A 20054-nucleotide genomic window follows, 5' to 3' on the forward strand; every position below is an offset into this window, starting at 1 on the left:
CCTTACCTCGTTATTCCTTGCATCGATTGTATATTTTTAATATCAGAGCCACTGTGTATAGGTCGAAGCTAACGTCGAGGTTTATATATTACAATTTTATTAACATTACTGCGAGAATTTCTCAATGATACATTTATATAGGATCAATAATAAGAAACGCTTCGAGTTTCAAGAAATGTATTCTTTCAATTGTAATAACAAACTAGTCACTCGTACCGTTCCGTACTTCTAATATTAATAAGCGCGATTGAAACCAGATTGCACCGTAAATATCGACAATGAAATCTGTTTCGATTCGTGCTGCGCAATCTCCATTCGTACGTTCTAATGAAACGATATTGTTATCGGGCAATGGACAAAGGAAACTGAAAAAAACAGAGCGATACACGGAGCACCGGCGATCACTCGCGAAATCTGGGGTATCGAACTGCTGACCTGTGCCCTTTCGACTGTTCGCTGATCCTTTTCCAGCGAACCGGGCCAGGGCGAACGGTAGCGTTGCGGGTAATAATAATTGAACGACACAGGTGACCCAGTAACAGGAATAACTTACTTTTTCTTTCATTGAAGTGATGATTAAAGATGAGATGCGAGGACAGTATAAAAATGTGATTAATGCATCGCAGGTTGAACGGTTGATTTGTTGTTTCCGTAGCGGGGTATTTGTTGTACGCTATTAGCGACTATAACGGCGCACTGCCATGCGCACAATGTACGCCGGAAACGGTTGTAGTCAGCTGACAGAATCGCAGTCGGGCAACAATTAATTATACCGTCGGGTCAAGCCAACCATCTTCTGTTTAACCCTCTCGCTACTGTGGACGCATATATACGCGCCGCATGAAACGCTCTTCGTGTACCGTGGACGTATATATTCGATCGCTGCGATGCGTTGTTCGTGTACCGCGCGCGCGTGTATGTTGCGGGAAATATTTATTGCACCGGCGGACTGTAGAACGCGTTGTTACGTGTACTCCTTACTGCAAATTGCGGGAGAATATTGTTGTGTCACTCTCTACTGCGAATTCGATGCTGGTTGGTTATTTAACACTTTGCACTCGAAAGTTTCTCAATGGAAATACTCAACATTTTCTGACGAGATATAGGTCGTATTGTTTGAAACTGATTTGAGGATAATTCATAGATAAATTAAGCAGAGGTGTTTTATTTAAATATTTCACGTAGCAATGCGAGCTTTAATTTGAAATATTAACCCTTTGTAATATTAAAAACTTATAAAATTTTCAATTGGATATTAAACCTTGTGTAATGTATCAACACATAAAACATCGAAGTAAAATAGTTCTGTCTCTTAATTTGTAGAAGATAATTGTGTTAGTTGCGAGAAATATCGTTAATATTCAGTCAGAAAGTAATGAATATTTTTCATGAAAAATATTGTCGAGTGCAAAGGGTTAAATATTCAACTTTTTAAACATTGGTTACAGTTCACATCAGTTTCGATTGATCGGTAATTACGAAGTTGTTTTATACGTATAAATATCTGTTCCTTTAGAACCAGTAGGAACTAGTGTACAAGAAATTCCCGCAAATCTAGGGTTAAGCTCCCAGTAAATTAGTCACGCTAAGTTTCCACTTAATTACTTGAAAAATCGGCGAAGAAGCCCGCGAGTCACTGTAAGTCTTCCAAATTGGAGCCAGACGGACTAAAGATCGTTCCGCAGTTCTAAAGTTCATCTAAAGAGGATTACCAAGCCAGCCGCGCAAAACATTAGCAGCACACGCGACGATCGTAAAAGCGGAGTCGCCGTTGCACGCGTCTCGCCCGGAGGATAACGATACAGAATTCCTCGCGCCATGAACTGCGCTCATTCAATTTCTTTTTCCCGGGAAATCACGTTCCCGGGGAACGGTGGTGGCCACCGTCGCGCCCACGTGTACAGGGTGTCAAAAAATATATTCTGACCTTGGAAACAAATACAGCGATGTCCAGTGTCCATGAGTAACTAAATAATTGTGTAATTTGGGAACTGTGATATCGAATCAATAATTCATTCGGTACTTACATATTTTACGAACTATCTTTGTGTTTAAGGAATAAAATATTAACCCTTGAGGGATCGATGTCATATAAGCGTCATATGTATGGCAGCAAAAATTATTTTATTATTTTTATCACCGTTATTCTAATATTTACAATATTTACAACACGTGTACAGTAAAACTACCCAGTAGTATAGATTGACTTTCTGAAATTTCTTTATAGAAGCTCCATCTGTTGAGACTTCAACCCTTTGCACTCGAGCGGCGCCTTTCAATCGCCATTTGATTTAACCCAACGAAATTATAAAATTTACAATTCAATATTAAATTTTCTATAATCTACCAACACATGGAATAATCACAAAATGAAGAAATCAGGAATCATTTTGACCCGTCTAGTAGCGTTAGTGTTAAATGAAAGCTAACCTGCGCCGTGATCGTGACATCTCATTTCGGGACACCCCGTACACGTGTGTACGCACGCGACATGGTCGGGGGAGGGAAATAAAAGCCTGTTGGCGAGAGGACACGGGAGCGCCAAGGAAAAGTGTATGGTAATTCGATAATCCGTACAATGGTTGCTCGCCGGCCCCGCGTTCGCGCGGACATAACTCGGCCGCGTTATGAATTTAAGGTGTTTCAAGTAGATTAAAAATTCCCGCGCCCTTCCAGCTGAATCAAGCCGGTCTAACGCTATTAAGCGAATATAACGGACCTCGTGAATACCCCTGAAATGCGTTTATTAACGGAGTAATCCCTTTCATTCCGCTAATGTTGCGTTTCGATATGCAAAGAGCTCGGGGATTAAAAATGTCTTCGGTCCGACTCCGGGAATTCACTTTCTTACGGTGTTTAACCTTTCGGCTACTGTTGCCTAAAGGCGTTTTAAACGTTTGCGGACGTGGATTTTTTGAAGTATTAAAAACCATTCGCAGAGGCAGTTAAATTGTATAACAAATTTCTATATGTCGGAGACAGAGAAAACTGATCACTGATCTCTTGTTATTTCGCATTCTAAGTATCAGAGCTTGATGTCGCCAAAATGACGACATTCGTCGTCAAAGGGTTAAGCATTTGGTTTTAGTGTACTGTTGGCTACCATAGGTTGTACAGTGTTATTCAGAATAACTGCATCGAAGCTTGCTTAGACTAAACGTAAGTGAATTCTAATTCAATTACACCTTCTGTTGATCGTGTGTTATATAAATGTGATTACTTTAGATCGGTTTAATTTTGTTCAATTCAGTCAAATGAATTAATGTCAAAGTCGAATCGAAATTGAAGCGATTTATTTAGTCGAATAGAAATAAGAAGTAAACACTTCTTGTACTTGTTTTTTAATAATCTAAATCGGAAATGTTGGTTCAACAGACGTTCTAGGTTCATTTAAAATCATGACTACACCCTCACGAGTCTACGCCATTTTCCGCATAACAATTGCTTGTTGATGTACTAACCGAGTATTCTGTTTTCAGGAAACAGGAAGTCCCCGCGCAAAGCAGACTTCGGTACACTGAATAAACACAATGGCGTTCAAAAGTTCCCGGACAGATTTTGGATCTTTCCTTACACAAAGGTTTAAGAACTTTCTGTCATGATATATAAAGAACATACTGCATGAGAGGATTACAAAAATCAATCCCATCTATTCATACATATTTTCTTAGAAATAAATAATTTATCACTTTCAAAGGTTTTCTCCAGAGAGTTGAAACAAGAAAATAATCCTTGTTTACTATTACAATAATTCAATGTATAGTACTTTGCATTAATCACAGCATCGATGTGACAGATTCAATTAACCAACAACCTGGCCAAAAACCTTTGACCACTAGCATTCGTTGCATCGAACCTGGCACTCTCGTCTAAGTGGTCAAATTTTAAAGGCCACGCCCTATCCACACGGATTCTCTCTTCTGGAAGGTGATTCGCTGCGACAGAGTGGGGACAGCCGTTTCCCGACTCACAATTGGATGTCTCTTATCCGCCCCTATGACGTCACGAGTGCCTGATCCGCTGCAACGAACGGTACGTATCCTACCTGTATCTAGTAACGCAAAAAAGAAACAAAATGGCGGGTCGCTTTCGTAGGTACCTTGACTGATATTGCGGTGGGTATTACGGGGCCGGGATAGGTTGTTCCATTTAATTTGTGTGATAATGCCGTTACCGTTACGAGCGGCGCGACCGGATTTGCGTTTCATTTACTTCGTAATTTATTCAATGACCGACAGTTTTGTTTCCCGATTCAGCGAGCCGGGCTAGTTTGTATGCATCCACGCCGGCCGCAAGAAAGGAGGCGCCGTTTAAAACTTCCGCGAGCTGATCCTGTTCCGCTTTGCATCCGTTCTGGAATCTCCCCGTGGCTATGCGCAGATCTCGAAACACGGGAACCTCGAAACCCACGCATAATACTCGGGGACAACGGAGAAGGGTTGTTCGCAGCACTGTTCGAGCGGTGGAAAATGTTAACGCGTTCTTTGAATTGCGCGAAGCAACGTGAAAACTTGAGACAATTTTACGATTATTAGATTCTTTCTCTAAATCACGATGAAACGTTTAACCATAAGTGTTTTTACAGGAAAAAATACGTTAACCCTTTGATCTCTATAGGCTCCAATATTGCACCAGTTATAATATTGAATATTTCAATGAATCTTAAAGAAACTACCCTAAAATTATTCGATTTTCCACGCATCCAAATTTCGTACTAACAAGGAAAATAAAAGATCGAAGAAATGTTATGACATTTCTCATTTTCGCTGGGAAAACTATAAAAATTACAGTTGCTGATAGATTACTAAACAACCTGGAGTGCTAAAGGTTAAATGTTGCGTTGTTCAGTAGTAAAGGTACCAGCCGGATACGCGTTAAGACACCGGATTCCAGAGTGGAAGGCTTATCTCTCAAAGGCCGGGTGCGCATAAATATTTCAGTCCGTTTCGGATCCCCGCCGTTTGACTGGCGCCATGATCGGATTCGTCAGCGTGAGATAAATTCTTGAGTAGCTTAAATTCGAAAGTTGGGGCGAGGGAATGATGCCTCGTCGATAATTTAAAGCCTAGAAACGTGGGAGGTTTACGTATATTTACGAATTTTTCCAACGAAAGCTGATACACTCTTCCCAATACACCTTGTTCCATTTTGAAAAACACAGTTCCATGATATTGCATGATTTTTTCACGCAAAAAGAATGGAAAACGCTCGTGAAAACGGAGGATGTATGCAAAGCCCCTTTTCGATAGTGTTTTCCGGTGATCACGGTTGCTCGGATTTGGATTACTCGAAATAAAAAATTCGATATTTTCAGATTATACGTTGCATCGTACAGGATTCGCGAAGCCAAATATTTCAAAACTGCATTCCCGTTAAAATAACAGGAGTCAACAATTAAGGTATCGATTTCCAGTTACGAACTTACTCGCCTCTCCAACTGCCAACTGAAAATTGATCCCAGAACGAAATGAAAACCTTTCGCGCGCTAGATTTTCGCTTCGGAAATAAACTTGCAATCTCCATTACTTTTATTTCCAGATACTTCAGCCATGCGCCCTGAAAATGTCGTTCATAGTTGTTGCACCGAATACTTTAAACCCTTCAAACTTCGTCGATATCGCATTCACTCGGAACTTTCCGAAGTTCCGAAACTATAAAAATAGAAAATTTCAATACTTCCATGCTGGCTCCTAAAGTTCACCCTTAAATTCACCCTTTACCAGTAATTTCCCGAGTCAAGATACCGACGAAACGAGTCAAAGAGCGAATACACCGCGACGAAGATCGGTCGACGGAAAAAAGAATTCTCATTCCCGCAATTCGTCTTTCCCGTTATCCTCTCGTGTCATAAATCTGCCGTTCTTGTTCCACGGCCGCTTTTGTTTCTTATCGTAATTCTTATTTCTGTGTTTGTTGCGCGACAGCTCTTGTTCCTTATCGTGATTTATATTTCTGTTTTTATCTTGCAACGGCCATTGTTTGTTGCCATGATTTTTATTTCTGCTCCTCCTTCGTTATTCCTTTCTCCTTACAATTCCCATTCCCGTAATTTATCTCTTCCACTTCCCTTTCTAAACATAATTACAACCCTTATTTCTGTTTTCGCACCGCGACAGCTTGTATCACTTATCTTGACTCATATTCCGTGATTGTCTCGCGACAGCGTTTGTTTCTTGCTACAATTCCCATCTCTGCAGCTTCTCTTTCCTATTTCCTTCCTCGCTGTAACCTTTATTCCTGCGATCTCTTTCACACTTCCGTCCCTTATCAAAACCCTGCCCCTCAAATCCATCTTATTGCTACGATTCCTCCTGTTCGTTCCACAAAAAAAATATGATTTCACACTTAAAAGTACAATGTTGAAGTAATACAGTGATCCTAACAATCTCATCAACACAGGTTGATTTTGGATGCTTGTTTCTACGTTTGTTGAGACTGAGTGGTTTACGCGAGTCGATGTTAACTGATGCTCAAGGAAAGAAGTCGGCATATTTATAGGAAGGAGCATCTACCTAGCGGCCAATCAGCGCGACTCGCCGGACACGCATACCGATTGGCCCGGGGTAGAGGCTCCTTTTGTTCCTCACGCCATAGCGACGGTGAGTGCCCTACTGTCATTTTTGGGCGTAACTCCATCCCCTCCCATCATAATCCTTATTTCTATCCCTCTTCCTCGTCAACGTTTCCTTATTACAATCTGTTAAGGCCACTCATAGCCAAAGCTCGATCACCATTACGGTAGCCCGAGTACCACGAATACCTAACAATCCTTATTGCCACGATTCCTCCAATTTCCCTGTCTCATCGCAATTCTTATTTCTGTTCGTATTTCAGAACCACCTACTCCACTCTTCCTTCGGCAAAAGGAGCCCGGAATCCTTCGACCCTCGTTCACCGGGGTTAATATCGAATCGAATTCCTCCGGCGCCGGCATTGATTCAATCACGTCGGCGATATAATATTCACGAAGAGGGATTCTGTCAAACGTTGCCGCGGTCTTGCGGTCCGGCGCTGGAAATGGTTTCCCCGTGCGGCCCTCTCGCTCCCCCTTTCTCTTTCTCTCCGTTTCGCACACTCCCGGTCCACCCTGTCGCCGCTGGACCTGGATAGCACGGGGGCCAAGCTATCAGGGTTTACGATTGACCGAATCGTAAAGCCGTCCCGGCCGGCCGGCCTGCCGGCCGATATTTGATTCTTGATCGTGTAAGCCGGGACCGATCCCGACGGCGCAGCAAATTCCACGCAAATGCGGCATTAATTCACCCTCTGCCGGCCACCGCAACCCCTCCGGCTACTTTTCCTCCTGCGCGCGGTCATTACTCTGTCTTCCACTTGATGCCTCATCTTCCTGCGGCTCGAGGACCGGTATTCAGGCCACCGATATTCGATGCTGACCGCTCGGACCGCGCGATTGGCTCGTTCGATGTTCCTCCGACTGATTTTACTCGTTTTTCTTCTCTGTTTAAATATAGCGGCCGCTGGAGTCCTTGAGAAGAAGAGCTAATTGCCCGCGGGAACGGAAGATGCATTCTTTCTCGAGGTAAGCGCGATTCATTCGTTGGATGCAGTTGGAAATTGTTTTACGCGATTTATGAGTTTGTGATAATGATGATATTTTCCTCTTATTTTCTTTTTGCTTGAATATAGGGTTGCTGAATTCTTGAGTCCGGGAAGAAGCTAATTGTCTGAAGAGGGAAAGACGCGTTGCTTTTGAAAGTGAGTTTAATCTAGTCTCCTAAGATCAACAATATTCTTCTGTGTTCTATTACAGTGATTCTCATTGAAGTACAAAGTACAAAGTTGATTCTCACTGAAGATTTCCTATGGAAAATCGTTAAATCGTCCATGATGTTCTTTCTCAGTATTCCTTTATTAATGTTAACGTCCAATCACAGAAATTGCGGTCACTCGGTGTTGCATAATGTCCTTTACCTACCCGAAGTTTATAACGGCCATAAAGTTTCCCTCGCCGCGACTCCTTCTGAGTTATCGCTCGCCGGAAGTTTCCAAGTGGCCGGCACTGTCGTTCCGCAGTTGTAAGAATTTTTCGGCGAAGAATCTCGCCGCGGCCGAAAAGTATCGCGCGTATCCACGGCGTCCCTTGGAGCTCGCGCCCGCGAGATATGACCCGCCACTTCCGTATAATACGCGGCAGCCCCGTATTAAGGGATGAAATTTATAGGTCGAGTTTCCACCATAAACCCGACCGATATCTCGCCGAGAGAGAAACAATGAGTCTAGCCCGGCGAGCTGGCTTCCACTTTCTCGCGGCGCGCGTTGTTCCGAGATTCCTCTTCCTTCCACGACTCTTATCCCGTGTACTTTTCTCCTCTACCGGGTTGTCAACCTCTTTACGTCCTCGCCGCTTCTCGGGCATCGCAATCATCGGCCGGAATTCATCAGTCACGCAAGAATGTTTGTTCGAGATGAATGTCGGATCATCCTTCATAGGTTCATCTTGGCCTCAAGATTTTTCATATCTTCAACATGTGAATTTTGGGTCACCTGGTATTAGTATCAATGAAAATCTTGGAACCTAAAATTGCTTCAATATTGAAGTTATTAAAAATTTTAGGGCTGACGAGTGGAAGCTTCAAAATTGGAAAATTTTCTGACTAAAACTTAGGTGATTCTGGTATTAAATGATATTAAAAGAATAATATTAATCCTTTGCACTCGAGAATATTTATCTCAACAAATATTCAGCATTTTCTGATAAGATATCAATGATACTTTTCACAGCTGACATAAAGAAATTAATTGTATAAATTAAGTGACAAAACTATTTTATTTCGATGTTCCATGTATTGATGCACTATATAAAATTTAATATTGAATCTGAAATTTTATCATTTTGTTGGGTCGAATCCAGTGGCGACTGAAAATGGAAACATCATCCCTCTCTTATTCAAAATTTAATTTAAAATTAATTCTCGAAGATACGCACTTTTAAGTCACTTTTCTTCATATCATCACCGACGAAAAGCAAGATGCTAATGTCAAGTGACCCTGCGTTTGCAGCAAAGTGCTCGGCGCCTAAATAATAATGGCAATAATTCAAAGCTGCGCGACGAAGTATATCTCTGACATTTGGCAAGCAATTATTCCGGCTAGGCACCCCTTGGAAAGGTCCTGAGTGCCATTGACGTCCCATAAAGCCAAGCTTCCGAAGTGGTAACGTGGCACCTGAGTTTAACGATTCTCCAAGTTATCCGAGCGCAGTTCACACTCACACTGAAGGGTTTCCGCGATCGTTCCCCTCAATGTGCGCTAAGAATGCGCTGATGACGCTTCCGCAGTTTTAGGAAAGAGCAGTATGCCTCCGACAATCTTTGTCGTCGATGAAAACATAAATCAAAGAGCTACGAACGATAAAGCTGGACGCAATGTTTCGAAAAACCTCCGACGTTTGCACGGACATAAATCACAAAAGAGCAAATGATCAAGCCGGTACTTACCCTCGATCAGTCAGCATCGACTTAAGTGTCTTTTTGCGCGAGCAATCGGACTCTTCGTCTGAGACGAATATTTCCTCGACTCCCTGTAAACTGAAAGCCGCCCGAAGAAACGTAAGTTCGAAGCCGATTGCTGAAAACTTTTGTCATTAACAGAAAGATCCGAACGATAAACTTCCCTCCGAAATATTACCCTTAATACCGTCACTCGGAATTGCTCGAATCAACTTTCACGTTTCGCTCGCATAATACCTACACCAAATACCCGTTCCGAATCAGAATAATCTAAACATTAGCAGGATTAACTCTCCGATATCCAAAATCAAAGGCCGCCGCTGAATAATTGAATCATTCGAATAACGAGCTATTAATACACGTTCTCGTTCCACTGCTCAAAACGTCGATGCATAATTCAGCGTCGTATAAAAAGACCATTGAAAATTCATCATTTCTAAGCGAGAACCCGTAATTATGTCAATGGCCGGGACTTTTGAACCAACAATATTCTATTCCGCGTGGAGTCAGCTTCCCGCGAAGAGCGTCGCGCGAGGCTGAAGTCGCGACGCGAGTGAAAACGAAGCGGACCGGCCCGTTCGCGAGGGAGAGGCGATCGACTGTTCATTCAGGAAGAAGCTTAAATGGTTTTTGCGCGGGTCGAATCCGAGTCTAAACGTGTCAAAACTTTTTAACGAGCTCGTTAGGGAGTCGGCGAGGGGCGGAGAAGTAGGGCGACGGGCGGGGCCGAGGGGAGGGAAATTAATTATCACCGCAGGAACGTCGGCTGCTCCTTTTTCGCCTTTCAAACTTCCGCGCGACACTTTTGTCCCGGCCACTTTTAAACGATTAGAAAGGGAAAACTCGTTACCCTTGCCGGCCGCGAATCTGATTTAAACTTCCACTTTGCGACTTCGGGGGGCGACGTTAACGCGCGTTCTTTTAGGAATAACGGGCAGCCGGCCGGCCGCGTGAGCGCGCCCTCGATGTATCGGGCAATAAAGAAAAACTGGTAAGTATTACGGCGGGAGGGCGGTCTAAGTCAACGTAACGTCCAGGAATTTTTTACCCGGACTTGCCGCACGATAAACTTGCTTAGGAGTGATTTACGGGCGCTGGAATTGAATGGAAGTGTCGTTTGAATTGAATTTATTAAGTACTCCGCTCGGATTCGTTCGGTGTCGAGTGTGTTTAATTAACCGTTTGCACTCGGAAGTTCTTCGTTAGAAATGTTTTAACGTCTTCTGATGAGATAGGATATTTTGTGATAAATATCGATCGCTGGAACAGTAGAAACGGGAACGTATCGATCTCTTGCTTGAGTCATTAAATCATTCGTTTGCGACTTGGTGTTTAAAATATGAAGACTCGATCTCGAAATTAGAAATAATAGGTAATGAATTATAATAAAAATTATAAAGTGATAATCTATGATGAATATGTTATTAACGAAGAATGTGAGAAATAGATTGCTCAAATCAATTGTTTTGCTCCATGTTCGTTGCGCAATTTAAATTCGTTCGTTGCGATCGTTGCGGAATCGTAATTTAGTAATTTTTAATATTGACGAAGAGCGATCGAGCCTGTCGCAGTGATTGAGGATAAAATTTGACTGACCGATGGCCCGGTTTACGGGAAACTTTGTACTGGGCTCGATTGATTTAACCGATTGATAGGTAATCAGCCATTATCAAATCCACGGGACGAGAATCTAATCAAGCCCGGTCGGAATTTACAGCACGTACGATCCCGAAATGCCAATAAACCGGGTACGCGTTTACGATTTCAACGCGTGTGCTTTGCACTTGATTGGCTTCTACGCGTTGCGTGAATCAGCAACGAGCGAGGCCCTTTGTTGCTCCTAAATTGGAGAATCGTTGCGCTTCATTTACAGCCCGCCCGTTTATTCCGTTTAACTGCGACTTCCGCTTCCAGCATTGTCTTCCCGATAATTATTACTTCGAGCGCCGCGATCGACGATTCTCTGCTCTAGCATCGTTCGTTATTCCTTTCTAAAGAAAACTACAAAAGAAAAGACACTTTACCTTGTCTAAGAAAGAAAATTCCACTCGATACATCATTAATTCATATTAATAAACTATATATTAATACTTCATATTAATAGTAGCATTATCAACCCTTTGCACTCGACAATATTTTTCATTGAAAATATTCATTACTTTCTGACTAAATATTAACGATATCTTTCGCAACTACACAATTGATTATCTTCTATAAATTAGAAACTATTTTATTTCAATATTTTATGTAATATTGAATTGAAAATTTTATAAGTTTGCTGCGTCGAATCAGTAAGGCGCCCCTCGAGTGCAAAGGGTTAAAACTTTACTATATGTAAAGAAACTAATTATATCATTCTCATACTTCATAGTTTTATCCTTCAGCTAAGATGAAAATTATCCAAATTATCTAAAACTAGTAGATATTCCAACAGAAACAGACAAGGATCAAGCACCATAGTTTCATGAATTTCATTGTCTCTACTATATAGAACACGTCTTAATCTTTCAGCACAATATTAAGATAACACGCACAGGGCAAGGTGATTGGAATAAAAGAAGTAGACAAGCGTACAGTTGAACAACGACCGTAATTCGATTAGTCGTCGAGTTTATTTCGGGTATCAGTAACGTTTGAAATGTTAGCATATACTCACACGAGGCTGGCCGCTTCGTTCATCACGACTACTTGCACACGAAATGGTCGTTATTAAATCGATCGACAAACGAAACAATAACTCACCGTACATTTCCTTCTCGCCTTCTCGTCTCGGTACCGTAACGGAAAATAACGCGAGTCGCTCGAGTGAAATATCAACGACCGGGATGCATCGACGCCACGAGGGAAGTCGACCATTCATCTCTGATACAACCGCCACACCCCTTCCGTTTCCCCCGCTCCCACGCTCTCTTTCCACCTCTTTCTCTCTGTTCGTTCCCGACGCGGCGGTCCTTAAAATTTCGGCTATATTAAAAGTTCTCGAGTGTAAAAACATTCGTTAAGAAAAGGATATTATCTGGTGCGTTTAATACAATATACGAGTCTTAAAGTGGTGGTTACGATTAACGAGACGCGTATCGGTGGCTCGTCGGTCCGTGAACGTGATATACGGCGACGCGCCTGGTCAGCTTCCATCGTGCAAAATCCGTAGGAAAGTACGTTCGATCGTAAGCTCGCCGACTACGCGCGCAAGCTGGACGCTCGTGGGATCGAAGCGAATCTTCCGTGAACATCGGAAACGAAATCGCACTTCGTTCTTCCGTCTGCTTCGTTCTCTGCGTAGAAGTCGCTGCTGTTCTACATAGTGGACATTGGATAATCGCAACATAATTCGGGAGATTGGATATTGTAATTAGGAAGTGATCGAATCGATTCGATTATATGAGCATGGCGTAAGAAAGGACAACGCCAGTGAAGGAAGACAATCGAAGCGTTCGGTAATATTAACACTAGAACTACCGAGCATTTAATACGATTACTATATAATTCCCATAAAAATTGTGACGATAGATTATTCTCAATTTCTTCAGACATTCATTATAGTAATGAAACTATTTTCAAAATCATTTCGAAGATTGCTTCGAAGATATCAATAATAAACAAACAAATCGAAACCAGTCATTTTGACTGGCACGGTAGTTCTAGTGTTGGCTGACAATGAACTTGAGATTTTTCACTCGAAAGTCACACTTTGTTACTTTGCACCTCCGAAGGAAACTTTCACGATTATGTTTTTCTTATTAGAGTGACACCGAAGAGGATAGAATTAGGATTCTAATTACTTATGCGATAGAAGTCAGATGTAGAACGCAACTGTGAATAGGAGAAACATTCTAATCGTCTACTTTGAGAATCATCTGTCGACAATAAACGATTAAATTGTGATGCTGATAGCTAATGTTGCAACTATGAAAAGGTTCCTTGCTGCAATTATCCAAGGTTTACACTATTAGCGAAACAGTTTAGCTTACGAGAAATCGGCCAACTCACGATCAGCGAAGTACACCAGCAGCACTCGTTCGCCAGTCATCAAATCCTCCCTCGCTCTTCGCGACAATTTCCCCCGAGACTGGCCAAGCGAACAGCTAGCTCGCCGCTCCGATCCGCGGAGACGGACGATCGACCCGTCGCGCTGCTCCCCGAACGAATTCGCCACGCGATTTGTTAAAAGCAACTCAACACTTCTCTTCTTTCGGTATCACCCGCCAGGATCGGTGATTCGCGCGAGGATCAAGTAATTCGTTCTTCGACTTCAGGTACCGTATGTACAAGCATCGTTGCTCCTCACTCTCTCGCACGCACTCACACACGTCAACAGCTCCCATTCGCACGTGGACCGCGATCGTTGCCGGTCGCTCGCGAGATCGGTCCGTTTTCTGTGTACAGTCCTCCCGTAGACGAGGCCGAACGCGCGCGAGCGGTTCGCGACGCAGTTGCAGCGATCGTTCTCAAAGAATTCGAATCTACACACTCGAGCGACGCGATCCCGATTCGCCTGAATCGCGCGGCATCACTGCTCGAGTGCATAGGCCGAGGCGAAAGCAAGAGCGATTTGCGAAACGTCTCGTTTCGGGAGTAGCAGAGAATTCCGTCCCAAATTGTTTCAAAACGAATCCGCAAATCGCTCGTGCGTCCGAATACGAAGTCTCGCCAGAAGAGTGAAAGGACTTCTCTGTGAAGGAATCGCAGCTGCGACGTGTCGTCCGTGAACCGGTCTCGCGCGTTCGGCCTGAACGTAATCGTTATTGACTAGAACGGCCTCCCCGGGTCCAGCGTTCGAGGAAGGCCGTTCGAGAGCTTCGAACGGCGAAGTCTCGCGTTGGTCTCCGAGGATCTCCGATATCCCCGGCTCCTCCTCTCAGCCTTTCGTTATCCGACGCGAACAGATCCCCGGGACTGTCTTCTCGCGGAACGTCGTCCCCCGGTTCCCCCGTGTCGCGGGAATCATCGGTGAAAATCGAGTTTGCCTATCTACTTACGGCACGCGGAGAAAAGGCCGGAGAGAAAAGGGACATTCGCTGACGCGGGGCTGCGCGAATCGAAACGGTTCTATTGGGGACGCCCGTGTCCTCTCGCCGAGACAACGATCTTTCGATTCTCGTGCTGTTCTTCTTCTTCTTCCTCGCTCCTTCCGCTTTCCCCTCCACCGTTTCGTCTAGTAGGACACCCTTCCGCCGTGCTATGGAGCTATCAGCCGCTTCACGTTGTAGCGGCAGTAATCCCGGCCTCTTATGTCTCCGTATGGAATCTCCTCCTCGAGCGGCTCGATCCCTTCCGCCGCCATTTCGTCACGAACCTGCGGATTAAACCAGTCGTTTCTTTATTCGTTTGACGCGACGTGAGTAATGGCGGGTGGGAAGTGGCTGGCGGTCGGATGACGTTTCGGTGCTTGGAATCGTGAGTGGAATTAGGTTCTCTTGGCGGAGATTGTGATTGGAATTGAATCGAAGTTTACTCGGATCTGTCTTAAGAAAGAAACAGAATTACAGGAGAATGAGGAATATCTCGTGAGGAAAGGTTAGAGTTTTAACACTAGAACTACCAGTCAAAATGACTCGCTTCGATATTTTTGTTTATTATTGATGTCTTCGAGGCATTGAATATTCGAAATGATTTTGAAAATAAATAGCTTCATTTCAGTACTATAACACTAGGTTTACGGACATTTATGGTACAGTTTAGTCTATTGTTCCTAGAACAGTTGACATTCGCCTATTTAGATTTTGAAAATTATAAACTTAAAAATAGACAATTAGGATATATATTCGTGTAATCGGATCAACAAAAACCGACCGAACCATTTACCTAACCTAGTGATAATGAATGTCTGAAGAAACTGAAAATAATCTATTGTAACAATTTTTATAGGAATTGCATATTAATCGTATTAAATGCTCGGTAGTTCTAGCGTTAAGTGCATCATCAATATTCTATAGATAAAGTATAGAATTCCCTCGGAACTTTTATTACTAAAAACACAACTATTTTCCATTCGACAATAACAAGCGTCCCTTACGATTCCCATATCAAGAAATCCACATCGCCAAGATTTCCAAGACTCACGAAGCAATACGGAGTCCAACCACTTAGAATTGCGTATTGGACGTCGAGAAGACCGGTGCAATAACAAGGGACGATTTTTTAAGCGGAAATGTCCCCGATACTGACGGCGCGAGGAAAAAGTCAATCAATTTCCACGGTGGTCGCCGTGAACTCGCGTAGAACCCGTCCGGCCGTACGGGAACTCGTGCGGCGCACATGGCGTCGCGAATATTCTCAGGAAAAATCACGCTTGCTCGGGAAAATGGGGGAAACGCGAGGCGGACAGGGAGAAAGTAAGGGGGAGGCGAGCGAGCGAGCGAGCGAAATTGTACGGCGAAAGCCATCGGCCGGAGGGAAAAAGTTCGCGGTGCGCGTATTTCATGCGACCCTGCACAGCCACCATCAATTTTCGGTAAGCCCATTAACCTTCCGCGGCCATTACGGTCGGCCCGAAGCTTTCGACGCTCGGCGAACGCGTAACCGATGTTCACAACCTTTTTTCCCCGCTCTTCTGCTAAGCCCGCCTTTTTTACGGACCCTGTTTTTGCTTTTTAATCGCCGCGCCGCGCGCGCGCTGCCTCCGGGCAGGGGGATGATCCTAACGCGCGCCCTCGGGCGGATATTTCTTTCGGCATCGAGTGGCGGCTTAAGAGAGACGAAGGTTTGCGAAGATGATGGTTGATGGTTATTGCTTTTTATTCGACGCGTTCCCGTTTCTTCCGAGTTTCCTCTTCGATGGCTCGCGAAGAGTTTACGGGCCGCGGTTTTTGCGCAGGGGTTGACTATGGTTAAATGTGAACGGAGGATGTTCTTCATGGTAAATGGCGATGTATCGTAGAGGGATTGAAGTTAATTGTTACAGAGGAAAATTCCTGTAAGCGATGCGTAATTGGAGTAGAAGCGACGTACGTCGGATGCATCGAGAGAGGATTGCCGTGCTCATTCTCCTCGGGATAACTTCACGCGGAGATACATCGCGTCGAAGCAAGTTAGATTGCTTAATACCAACACCGTGCAAAATGGGAAATCGATTGCTTTCGAGTTCCAGCGAAACAGACCGGGAGAAACGGCAAAGAACCGGGGTATCGCGCGGCGGAAGCTTCAAACTCGCATCAAGACTTAACTATATTACAGCCGTGATGGGGTTGATACACGGTAAAAGATGACGCTATCACCAGGAACGATCCCGGAGACCATTAAACCGTAGAACAAAACCCGATTGTGGTGGACAAGTCGCACGGCTGATGCGGCAATTCCAGCCGTAATCAAATCCACCTTTATTGCCATCCTCGCGAGTTTCGCGAGGCTCCGCGATAAAGCATCGCGCGGCGACCATTACAAACGTCTCCGCCCCGTAATGCGTGCTCCCCCGGGGCCCGGTTTTATCTTTAAATTGAATTCCTCCTTTTTTCGTCTCCTCTCGCTTCCACTCCGCCTGTTTATCCGTCCCTCTTCCTCCGGCGACGCTCGCGGCGGCAGCGCGCGGTACGCTGCGAGGAATCGTCGGGGAAATTAAAATGTTAATGGACGCCGGGACGATTCCCGGGACACCGACGCACCGCCGAAGATATTGTCCATAAATTCTGTACTGTTTTAATCAAACACGGCGGCGTCTTGCTCTTTTTTCCCGCCGCAGCCGTAACGAGGCCCTTTATTACGCGATGGCGCTCGTCATCGGTCATCCGGGCCAGGGCTTCTCAAAGCGTGGCTCGCGACGCTGTGCGCAGTCTAACTGAATACCGTTCGTTGCAGCTAACCTGGCACTCTCGTCTGAGTGGCCAAATTTTTGGTCCTTCTGTATGATTCGCTGCGGCGTTCACGCATGGTAGTCGCGTTGCGCGTCAGAGTCTCTTCCAGACTCGCTATTGGATGTCTCGGAGCAGTAGAAGGGGAATAGGCGGAGCTACCGAGCGACTGTCTCCGCCCTATGACGTCACGAGTGCCAGGTTCGCTGCAACGCACGGTTATACAATACCGTTTCACAAAAAACCAAAAAGTTCTTAGACTCGCAACGATCGAAAACTAATTGCAAACCAATTTAGCAACACTTGTAAAGCGTGTAAATTTAATTAATGATGATTTTTAGCGTTTCCATCCGCATTCCTAGTGTGTATACCTCCATAGGCTAAATATTGTAGAGACACGAAGTTTCTTTAGCCATATTTTTGTAAGATTAAAAAACTTTACGTCTTCGTTCTTCGAAAATCGCCGCTGCGCCATTTTGTCGCTCGCGTGCATTTGGTCGAAAGTGGGTCGCCGAGCGGAGAAGTTTGAGAAGCCCTGACGCAGGGTCGTTCGGGACCGGTCGCTAGATAGCGCACGGAGCACCGCGTATTTTTTAACGCGCCGCTGCGTTCTATCTGTTCCTGAAGACAGCGCATATTTCCCCGTGACGAGCGACAACAGACGCGCCCCGTAAATTACCGCGGTCGACGCTGCCCCGCGGTTCACACGGCAAAGCGTATTATTTCGCGAGACCGGCTGACTCTAATTTTCTTCGTGACGAGAGACCGTAACGAAGTGACATCTGTACATTTTAGGGTGACTCCGCTGGAAGGTGGGTGGTGTGAAAATATTTGATCCGCGCGGTCCGTTCGTTCTCCGTCTCCCGTCAAACCTTTTACGGGTCGTAAACTCCTTACCTTGACACGCAATAGGTCAACCCTTCGCGGGCGAAAATTTAATTTTCTAAACACTCGTTTTATGGACAGTTAAACTACACGCGGAGACTTCATTTCTAGAAAGTAGAAAAACGTATCTCTGAATACTCTAATCGAATTATTCCTTTGTAGCTTACTATTTTAACCCTTTGCACTCGGAGGCGCCTCAGTCGCTAGTTGATTTGACGCAGAAATACTATGAAGTTCCATATTAAACTTTGTATAATCAGTGCGTGAAGTAATCAGAGAAACTAGTGCAGTTCGTTAGAAAATTGGGTATTACCAGTGAAAGTCTAAAATGCAAAGAGCGAAACATCGAAGCTTGAAGTCATTACAACATTCGACTTAAGGAGTTAAGCAAGACAATTAGACTTTAAACGAGATAATAGCTCACGCAGAAGTACCATGCACTGACTCAGCTTCGCACCCTTATCAGAAGCTCAGCATCGACCAACCACCTGACATTAGTCCCATAAAATTCCGCGATTATCCCATTAGAATCTCGCAACTGCATAATGATCCTCCACGCAGTCTTGCTTAAATCCATTACGCCGTCATCAACGTCACAATTCGCAGCCCTTCGGCTGCTCGCTTCGAATCAGCCCTTGGTCCTCGCCCCGCAGCTCCGCCCGATACAAAACCAACACGACTGCCACCACTCGAACACGATTAAAGAGTTTCAATTTTCCGCTGAATTTTCCCGGCGAACGTTCTATAAATATTCAATCTTTAACAGGGTTTCGTTCATTTCCCGCGGTAACCGTCTTCGGCCGAAAGGAGAGTCCTTCGAGTTCCGTGCTCGCGACGAAATTTAATTCCGCCGGCAGGTAGTTCTGTCATCGTTCCGCGGCGAACGGCTCTATTGTTTTAACAATTACGACGTTTCCCGGCCGCCGGTAACGAGCAGTCGGCGGCCAAGGATTCTAACGAGGCCGGGAATTAAAATCGTTCAAAGGCGTTCCGCCGTCGCGTCGCGCGCCGAATGGAGAGAAACGGCCAGGTGTGCGCCAGGTAAGGCGCGTTCTCGTCTTTGAACCAGAAAATTCGCGCAGTCCCCTCGACCAGAGCACTCGTTCGCGCAAGAGAAACGTTTCCTTTATAGGACGCTGCCTCATTGGCTCCACGGTGTCCAGTGCGAACTTCCAGGGTGATATTTGTTACGGAGCTCTTAGCGGAATTTTTCTCTAAGACGATTAAAGCCCTCTTTGTAATCTGCTTACCTGCGGTTACTCGTTCCGACGGTGTTCTAGATTTAAATTACAACACCCGCGGCTGCGGACTTATGAAGTTTGAAGTTACGCGGATTTCGCGGTGGGATTGCGGGGATAGGACGCGTCACGCGTACGCAAGTGCTTCATTTTACGAGTTTATTTGGTGGTTATTGAAACTTTTTGAACGGTCGAATCTCTCTGGAATTGTTTGGATTGTTTTGAAATTACCTCGGAACTTCCAGAATATTTTCGAACCGTTTAAAATCTGTAACCTTCTCAAATTTCTGCAAACCTCTCCAAATGCTTTTAAAAACTTTTCAAATCTGTCCAAATCTTCCCTAATCCTTTCAAATTCTTTCTGAAATTTTGTTTGGAATGTTTTGAAATTACCTCGGAACTTCCGGAATATTTTCGAACCGTTTAAAATCTGTAACCTTCTCAAATTTCTGCAAACCTCTCCAAATGCTTTTAAAAACCTTTCAAATCCGTCCAAATCTTCCCTAATCCTTTCAAATTCTTTTTAAAATTTTTAAAATCGTTTCGAATACTCTCTAATCATCCCAAATTCCTTCAAACATGTTCAAACTTTTTAAATCCTTTCAAATCCTCTGCTATCTTCGATAAAACAAATTTAAACCAGCTTCTAACTACATATTCATTCCACATTTTCC

The 20054-nt window shown here is 44.3% G+C and overlaps 1 protein-coding gene and 1 long non-coding RNA gene across 2 annotated transcripts in view; one reads left to right on the forward strand and one right to left on the reverse strand.

Moving 5' to 3' along the window:
- The first annotated feature begins 3428 nt into the window (after positions 1-3428).
- The window catches only part of LOC116430179 (uncharacterized), a 34242-nt gene continuing 17616 nt past the window's right edge, over positions 3429-20054 (forward strand). Inside the window, exons 1-4 of the long non-coding RNA XR_012998764.1 lie at positions 3429-3580; positions 3891-4032; positions 7473-7540; positions 7648-7716. This is a non-coding gene — a long non-coding RNA (uncharacterized LOC116430179). The remainder of the gene's footprint in view (positions 3581-3890; positions 4033-7472; positions 7541-7647; positions 7717-20054) is intronic.
- LOC116430178 (dipeptidase 1) overlaps positions 12042-20054 on the reverse strand; it is a 123608-nt gene continuing 115595 nt past the window's right edge. The window contains exon 11 of the mRNA XM_076368288.1: positions 12042-14766. Within this exon, the coding sequence (XP_076224403.1) occupies positions 14650-14766 (117 nt within the window). The 3' untranslated portion in view covers positions 12042-14649. The remainder of the gene's footprint in view (positions 14767-20054) is intronic.

Source organism: Nomia melanderi, chromosome 6 (genome assembly GCF_051020985.1).
Source record: "Nomia melanderi isolate GNS246 chromosome 6, iyNomMela1, whole genome shotgun sequence".
NCBI classification, from domain to species: Eukaryota; Metazoa; Arthropoda; class Insecta; order Hymenoptera; family Halictidae; genus Nomia; species Nomia melanderi.